Source organism: Mesoplodon bidens (genome assembly GCF_964165515.1).
Source record: "Mesoplodon bidens genome assembly, contig: HAP1_SCAFFOLD_117, whole genome shotgun sequence".
NCBI classification, from domain to species: Eukaryota; Metazoa; Chordata; class Mammalia; order Artiodactyla; family Ziphiidae; genus Mesoplodon; species Mesoplodon bidens.
This window is the reverse complement of record NW_027671384.1, coordinates 129,115-138,568: the sequence shown is the minus strand read 5'-3', so window position 1 is coordinate 138,568 and position 9,454 is coordinate 129,115. Positions and strand designations below refer to the sequence as shown.

The window sequence follows — 9,454 nt, the reverse complement described above, 5'->3', positions numbered from 1 at the left end:
TTCCTTGACTTCAGCTCAACGTGTTGAACTGTATGCTGTCATTATGGCTTTTAAACATTTGCCTTCTATATCTTTTAATTTGTTTTCTGATAGTAAATATCTTATTCGCTTATTATTTCTTCTGGAGACTGCGACCAGAGGATATACTAATGACCCTGAATTATCATCCTCTTTTCATTTGCTTCAACAGCTTATTCGTTCCCACGACGGTCCTGTTGCAGCTCTGCATATCCGTGCTCATTCTAACTTGTCTGGTCCATTGTCTAAAATGAATGCGACTGCAGATGTTTTAACTCGATCTAAACGTGATCTCTATCCTGTGCATTTTCCTCCCAAAAATAAAGTTAAAGTTACTCTTCCTCCTCAATCTCTTTTCCCTAAAGCAGGACATATCCCAATTTACCATCCTCCTCCTTTCCGTTCGTCATGCTGTCAAGAATGGCTAAGGTATTGCATTCATTATCTTCATACTGTTGATACTCATGGTCCATGTCCTGGAAACCCTCATATTATGGTAAGTTATGATCAAACTGCTTCACAAGCAGCACAACAATCGCATGCTTTACACCATCAGTCGGCGGCTACATTACGCAAACAATTTTCCCTTACTCGTGAAGCCACCCGACAAATTGTTAAGCAATGCCCACAATGCTTACCTCACCTTCCTGTTCCACATTATGGTGTTAATCCTCGTGGATTATTACCTAGTCATTTATGGCAAATGGATGTTACTCATATCCCGTCTTTTGGGACATTACAGTTTGTTCATGTCACTATTGATACTTATTGTGGTTTCCGCTGTGCTACAGCACAGACCCGAGAAGCTACTAAACATGTTATCACTCATTTATTACACTGTTTTGCTTTCATGAACCTTCCCAAAATTATTAAAACAGATAATGGGCCCACTTAACTAGTGTTGCTTTTGCAACATTTTGTGATTCATTACAAATTACCCATATTACAGGCATTCCATATATCCCTCAAGGACAAAGTATTATAGAATGTGCAAATAGATCTTTAAAGCTAACTATTAAAAAATAAAAAGGGGAATTATATAGAACAACACTACATAACCTTATAAATCATGCTCTGTTTATTTTAAATTTTCTCACTGTTGACAGGGGAAAGGTTGGTGGCTGAGCCAAGATTGGCCTCTCAATCTCTGGAGGTCCTCTGGAAAGATCCGCTAACCAGCACTTGGCGTGGTCCTGATCCTGTGTTGATTTGGGGATGTGGTCACGTGTGTATATTTCCCAGATCAGCTCCTGGACCTCTCTGGCTTTCTGAGCGCTTAGTCAGGCAAATAGATGGCTCACCACAGCTCACACCTAGTTCAGAAGATGAAGAAGCTCTGTATCTCTCCCGAAAATTTGACAGTGTTGATTGAGAAAAAGAAGAAGAAGAGGAGACCACTTGCCAGGACGACTCAAAGGAGTGATGTTCCAACTTGGGGACAAATTAAACAATTGGTTTCACGAGCTCAAGAGTTAGTGAAACAACAGAATAATCCTGTTACACCTGTGACTTTATTTTTGGCTATGTTGGCAACCATTTCATGTGTTCCCTCTGTTAATGCAGCAACTTACTGGGCCTATGTACCTGATCCTCCACTGTTACAACCCATATCTTGGTCTGAAGCAGAGTTTCCTGTATTTTACAATGATACTGTTTATGGGCCTCTTATTGGGAATATAAAACAAATCAATATGTCTGTAAATTATACTAACTGGATTAGTACCTATCCTGTGTGTCTTAGCCCATTGAATCTGGAAACTGGATGTGTAAAGGCTATTAGTTATGAGCATACAGATGTTGATGAGGGAACGGATCAATCAATTAGTTTGTCAGGCTCTCCAGGCATCCTTCGTTTTACAGGAACCAACATTACTCTTACATGCCCGGGTACCAGCCGACGAGAGGATCTTAAGGATACCATCATTTGCTATAAAAATGGGCTACCTATTAATATTAGAGGTCGAATCTCATATGCCTCACCACTTAGGGATTCCACTATTACTATAGCCAAGGTTACAGGTGAAGATTCAGGACATTATTTGTGTATGAAGCATTTACTTGGAGGACAAGGGATACTTATGGCTGGACATATGGTTACTATTCTTAAGAGAAAATCAAAAACTCAATTTCCTCCTTTTATAACCATTAACTTTCCTGGATCCAATTTTGAATGTTGCAATGCATCTTGGAATAATAACCAAATATGGTGTACTATAGATTATACCAAGGGGTAAATTCTTATCTCTTCTATTCCCGTCATAGATAGGTCTATCGCATTTCAAAAGAACTGGGATATATGGAAACTAGCTCTAACTTATTCCAATACGCCTGTTATAACTTGTGTTGCTCCTCCATATACACTTTTGATTGGTTCTATTAACATTGGTAATTCTTCCAAAGGAGGATAGAATATTAGCTGTGTTCATTGTATTTTTACAGTTGTATGTCCCCTCCTGCAGGAACACAATCTGTGCTTATACTAAGGCAACCCATATATGTTATGGTGCCTGTACACCTGAGAGAACCTTGGTATGAAGATACTGGAGTACAGGCATGGGTGGAACTCTCTAAAGCCTTGCAGAGAAGGAGACGCTTTATTGGGTGGCTAACAGTAAGTTTACTTGCCTTGGCTGCTCTGTCTGCTACCGCGGCTACTGCCAGTCTTGCTGTTTCACAGAGTATTAATCATGCTCACTTTGCCAATCAGTTATCTCAAAATACCAGTCTTGCTTTATCTTTACAAAGTCACATAGATTTACAGATGAATAACAAGTTAGATGAATTTAAAAACGCAATTTTGGGGATTGGAGATCAGATGGCAGCATTAAAATTGAGGATGCGTTTAGCTTGTCATGAAAAGTATAGATGGATTTGTGTTACTCCTTACAAGTACAATGACTGTATTTGGGAATGGGAAAAAGTAAAAATGCATCTGCTGAGTGTTTGGTCAGATAATAATATTAGTCTTGATCTTAAGAAATTAAATGCTGAAATTCAGGATATACAAAATGCACATCTTGATGATATTTCGCAAGAAGATGTAATTAAAACTTTACTGGACCATTTAAAGTGGTTAAACCCTCAGTCGTGGATTTCTGGAGGGTTGTCAGGATTTATTACCCTGGCCATAATTTGCCTATTATTGATAATAATCTTCTCATGTCTGTTTCGTATCCTCATGCAACAATATACTACTCTCGGCACTAAGCTTCATGGAATTATTTTGCAGCAAAAATTAAAAAATAAAAAAGGGGGAACTGAGGGAAACAGTCAGCCTTGAGATCAGGCTACGGACATGCCAGGCATGCCACCGCTGCTCGAAGGGACTGTCCCTACTTGTTCCCCTCCTTGTTCCATTCCATGGGAGATAAATCACCAGGGCCCAGAAATCAGAAAGAATGTAAAATGAGACAAGCAAAGCTGTCTTGCCCCTCCCTGCACATGCAGGTTATTTTGGATGATTCTGGGCTTATGGGTTTTCTCTCAGGGAAGTTAACCTTGAGCCGAGACAGTCTATAGATAATGTAAACCACCGTCTGGCAACCTTCCATTTCTAGTCTATATAATCTGCAACCGTAGCATAGTAAAACTTGCCTTGCAACCATCAGTTGTCTTGGTCCTTCTGACCCCATTCGTCGGTGCTACTTCAGTTCCTTACCCCGTCCCTCCTGACCCTGGGCGGTGAAATCCTCTTTCTCCAGCTGGTCCGCAGCACATATGAATATATGTTTTTGTCTTGCTGTACTGCACATATGCTGTCTAGTAACAGAAGTTGTGTCTGCTAGTAGTGTTGTAGATTATGTCTTTCCAAAGCGCTGAGGCAGTGCACCTACTCTGTAGTTGCAGCTGATGCCTGAACGTATCCTAGCTGACAAATTATTGATTAATAAGAACTTGAATTTCTAAAGATTAGTACTGTTAACCAAAATCTGAGCAAGGAGTCTCAAATGTAATTCTTAGCCAGAAGTACATGTTAATGAACCAATTAACAGTGTAAATCAAGGAACATCAATGTAGGTATTTCTTTTAATTTCTTTCTTACCTGCTTGAAATATCAGTTAAAGGTTGCCAGCTTGGTTGCAGATGAACGGACGTTTGAATTTCACCAAACTACTTAATGTGGAATAGGATAATAGACTTCCAACGCCCTCAAGGCTGTGACCTTGCAGCCATTTTACATAACACATCATCCTCCTTTAGGGATGAACCTTTCCCTGGCCCGAAAAGTAGCCACTCCGTTGAAGCTTTGCTTATTGTAACAGGCTTTTGTTTCCAGGTTACATGTCTGTGGAAGACTTAATTCTGAATAGAGATATAGATATTACTGGAAACTAATTGTTTTTGCTATTATACTCTGCTTTATCAAAAAAGTAAAACATTTAAATTATGCTAAAAAAATATAGATGTTGTCTTGCAATCTTTAAACAATAAATGAAAGAATTGCCCTTAAAAAAAAGAATTAAGCAATTAAGCTGTTGGTCCCACATCAGACAAATTATCCTTATACCTCCTGTCAATATTGTTAACAGAGACTGTTATTTTATTAATCCTTATGATGCCGTGATTCTTTCTTTCATGTTTCGGGGCACAGCAGGTGAGAGAGTGGGTTTAAGCTGGTGGGTTTATCCTTCTTTTATGCGTTCATTCAATATTATGTTCATTTACTTATTGTACACATATGGCAATAGAAGCTGCTAAGGCAATCATTGCTATTCTGCAAAACAACAAGGCACAGAAGCAGATGTCTTATTTCCGATATTTGTCCCCCCAGGATTTTTATGATTAAAGATCCTTTCGCCCCACTCCCTGGAGAGGACAAGGGGCTGCTCGCTGGAGGATTTTTAATGACTTGGGGAAAGGCTCAAATATCCCCCCATTATGGTAATCCACCCCAAGGGCAAACCACACAAGAATATTATGAATTTATTTTATTTTTCTATCCTTGCAAAGGTAATACTCAGCTCATTAGAATATGAAAACTATACTGTCAAATTTCAGAATTACATGGATGAAGAAAATCACCAAAGTGGCATCATATCATGTGTGTTCTAGTTGTGTTGACTATGTTGACTATATTAACTATGTTGTGTTAACAATATATTGCATAACTATATATTGAAAAGGCAAAATGCTGTACCTTATTTCAGAGAAAATAATTATGTTGGCAAACCCCAAATTGTACATTGTAGACGGGTCCTAGGAAAAGAAGATTTCATTCATAGTGGACAAGAGGTTAGCTTCTGTTTTCATCCATGTGCTATTTCAAGAATTAAGCATCATTAATAATACAGGATATAAGAGGAATAGTCTAAAGATGGAAAAGCACATTTTGATTAGGAAAGAGAATTTAAGGCTTAAGTCTTTTTTTTATGGAAAACTGCCTTATTACTATGAGCTAAGAAAATTGTTTCATTCTTTTCTTCCTTGCTTTCTTCTTCTTCTTTTTAACCTTTTTAATATTGGATATTTGACCCCTAAGCTGAGATGACTGAAAATGCCTCCTCTGGGCATCAACCATTTTGAAAGACTTTTTCCCCCTCCGTAAGGGCTATTTGTCTCTTGGAGGCATTGTCTACATTACTCACCAAGAGGCAAGCATTTGTCCTTGCACTAAATGCTGACATCTCCTGATAAGAGGGAAGCTGCAAAGTAGAAGAATTGAAGGTCAGTATGTTGATATTGGTCTCAAGCGCATTGATGTACATTTGTGTATTGGGGAAGGGGAGTGAAGCTTGAGAGTGGGCCAGTGGGGAGGGGTAAATATTTTGTGATGCTGTCTACCTATGGGCTTATAAAGTTTACAGCTGCATTAGGAGGACAAGCATTACCATTAGCATGAAAAGTAGGGCAGACGTCAGTTGCAAAAGCTTCTAGCCATACACATACGGCAATACGTAAATGATACACCTTATTGCATTCACCCATTCACCCTCCCCTGTTCACGCTAATTGGAAAGTTCTATCCACTTCAGAGAAGTAACACAACTATCAATCATTTTCCCTGGCACGAATCTTCCAGGAGGAAGAAAATGGAATACACCTAGCAACAGAGCTCACGCAGTAGCCCATGTGTCTTAGATTTAATATCTGATCACTAGCTGGATTGAAGCCAAAAGGTGGTTCACAAATTTGCTGCACATTAGAATCACCTGGGGAACTCTGAGACCTCCATGTGCCCAGGCTCCTCCCTAGAACTACTGAATCAAAATCTCTGGGGCTGGGACCCAGACACCAATGTTTTTCTTCAAAGCTCTTTAGGTAATTAATACGAGCAGCAAAACTTGAGGACTAGCCCAATAACGGGAACAAACTTGTTTCACACAGATAAAGTGGGGCAATCCATATGTTAAAAGAACCTGTGTATATATATATATATATATACATTATATTTCTTTTTTTCTCTTTATTCTGTTTGTGTTTCAAATAGGCTTTTTATTTTTCTTCTGCAAAAAGCGTTATTGTTTCCATTTGGTCCAAGGCTTGGGAGAGGGCTCCAGGGCGGTTACAAAGCTGCCTAGTGGATGCAGAGCTGGGCTTCAGGCAGAACTCTGACGCCAGAGGGGCTCCTCAGAGGCCGCTGCACTTCAGAGACTCCTGTTTGTGCTCGAGCGTGAGCCTTTCGAAAAGATACTCGCCCAGCACAGCCTGCGGACCAGCCAGCCTGCGGAGGTTGGTCAAGTGGTCGCCCATCTTCTTGATGAGTTTCAGCTGCTCCTCCAGGAAGCGGCTCTCCAGGAAGTCACAGAGGTGGGAGTGTGTGCGGGCAGGACCCAGGGTGTGCAGATCCGATAGTGCCTGGTTCAGGTTCTTCTCCCTAAGAACGGCGGCTTCCACAGTGTCCTGGGTTCTACCCCACTCATCTTGAGAAGGCTTCCGCGCATCCTGGAAGAGGGCGCGGCCGCAGCACTGGTTTTGCATTTTCAAGAGACGTTGGGCGCCCTCACACTTCTCCTTAGGCAGTTGGCGAAAAATGTGGCCCCCACTGTCCAGAGTCCCATTGTTGCTGTCGAAATAGAAGCTCAGAGAGAGGTAAGTGTCCACAGATGCATGTTAACAGGCGGTGGACGGCGGCCTCCACCTCGATGGAATAATTCTGACGAACCTGGGAACTCGTGGTTGATCAGTGATAAGGAGCTAAGCTCAAAAAACGGTGTTGGCCTGTCCTGGAGGCTGAGGATAGCTGAGTGGCTGATTCCAAAGGTTGCGACAGGAAGAAAGGCTGGACGGTTGTCGGGGGCTGGAGCAAGGAGCGTCCCTGGGTCTGTTCATTCCAAACACTGTTGAAGCAAAAGGCAGATCTGCAGGACTGCCAAGCGCACTGCCTCAAATAGGCTTTGATACAAGTGAACAAGAAGTCCAAGCAAGGACAAAACTTACCCTTCCCCCCACCAAAATAGCTGGCGATACTAGAAGCTAGATCTGGGTAGGGATTCTTCCATTACTTTCTTAACATTCCAAGCCACTAGAGCAGTGGTTCTCAAAGTATGGTCACCTTGTAACCGAGCAGTACCCTATGGGGCCTTCCTAGGACAAACCCATCCCCCATAGCCTCTGCTGTAGTTCCTCTCTGAAGTACTCAGATAATAGTATCTCAGGCATATTTCTGGAGTTTTCAGATGCTAAAAACCACCAGCCAATGGAAGAAATGAACTCCTTGATGATCATGAGCACGTAGCCCCCAGACCTTCTGGCACCTAAGGATGGATAATGTTACCTGTCCTGTGGCCTCAACATCAACCAATCAGAGGATTGTGCATGAGATGATCACATTCCCTGGGACGTCCCTCCCTCACCTGACCTTTAAAAATGCTTTGCTGAAATCCTTTGGAGATTTCAGGGTGTTTTGGAACACGGGCCACCCCTCTCCTTGCTCGATCCTGCAATAAACCTTTCTCTGCTCCAGACTCCTACCTTCTGGTTTCTTTGGCCTCACTGTGCTTTAGACACATGAACCTGCATTCGGTAACAACCTGACCAGCTTTACCAGCGTCCCCTGATAATATGTCATATATTCAAGTTTTAGGGCCCTGTCCCAGCCCTATGGAATCAGCAACTCTGGTGGGGCTCAGTGATCTCTGTTATAACTGGCCCTCCAGATGATTTTTATTCACCTAAAAGTTTGAAAATATCTGCATTGTCAGCTGGCCAAAGCGTCCACCAGCAGGTTAAGGGGAGTGGCACCTGGAAAAGTTAGGGAGTAGCCAAGTCAAGTACAGCAGCATTTGCCGTGGTAGTAATGGAGAATGCCTTTTCTCCACTGGTTGGCACAGACTAGTATCTGGGAGTAGTGGCAGGGTTATTTAGGATGCTTTACATTTCAGTGTAGAGTGACCTCTGTCCTGGTTTGACAGGGACTTCCCCTGTGTGAGCACTTAAAATCTCATCCTGGCAAACCCCTTAGCCCTGGATTTGAAAAACTTAGGGAATAACATGAAATTTAGGGGAAACATGATCTAGGTTTTGGGCAAGTCACAAGTGCTAATTAAAGCTAAGCAAGTATGGACAACATCTAGCCTTCTTTACACAGTTGCGGAGGCGGGGGGGGGTGTGTAAATCTGATTGGGTGAAAGGACTTATTGTTAAGAAATCTTTGTAGAAACATCCCCTTCTGCTTAGTCCACTGTTTCTCAGTTCTGGCTAGACATTGGCATCGTCTGAGGAGATTTAAAATGATTTTATTGGTTTAGGATGCCCAACTGTTGGTGTGAGGGTTTTTAAAAAGTGCTTCAGATGATTCTAATGTGCAGGCAAATTTAGGTGCCACTGCTTAAGCTTTTGAACCACTGCTACATATTTTCCCCTCATCTTCCTATGAGAATATCCAACTGTAGTTGGTTTGTTTGTTTTTTTCTTTTTCTTTTTTTAACTGTCTTATTATAAGATTTACTGTCTTAAATAAGATTGAATGTACAGAGAATCATGCTAGTCCATCTGGTATAGCTGGATCCTTAGAATAATATCGTTAAGATATATACCATTTAAGTATTGTGATTGGCCTTTTTAAAATTAACATATGCATTGAATTAGTACCATCTGTTTTGAAGTTGTCATGTTGGGGAGCTATACCTCTAATCTGCTGCCATTGCTAAATATCTAGACACCTCTTATTAGGAATTGCTTTTAAACATCTTTAGGGATTAAAACCAAGATTGCTGTATTATTTGTACTGGGACCACACAAACCTCACAAAGTTCCCCCGCTGTACCATCTACCCCCATCTCTAACCCTTGGCAACTTCTAATCTGTTCTCCATCTCCACAGTTTCGTTATTTTAAGAATAATGTGTAAACATCATCATGAATTACTTAATCTTCAGAGATTGGCTTTAAAACATTTTTCCCTCGGCATCATTCCCTTGAAGTTCATTTCAATTTTTGCATATATTAATAATTTGTTCCTTTTTGTTGCTCGGTAGTATTCAGTCATAAGATTTTATC

General features: G+C 41.1%; 1 protein-coding gene across 1 annotated transcript; it reads right to left on the bottom strand.

Moving 5' to 3' along the window:
* Positions 1–6,435: 6,435 nt before the first annotated feature.
* LOC308611480 (ferritin light chain-like) lies at positions 6,436–9,235 on the bottom strand (the record flags this gene model as incomplete). The annotated part of the gene is given in 4 exon segments (XM_081260233.1): positions 6,436–7,052; positions 7,055–7,074; positions 7,077–7,119; positions 9,200–9,235. Coding segments are annotated over 4 exon segments (567 nt in total). The 3' UTR covers positions 6,436–6,584.
* Between the last annotated feature and the right edge of the window lie 219 nt (positions 9,236–9,454).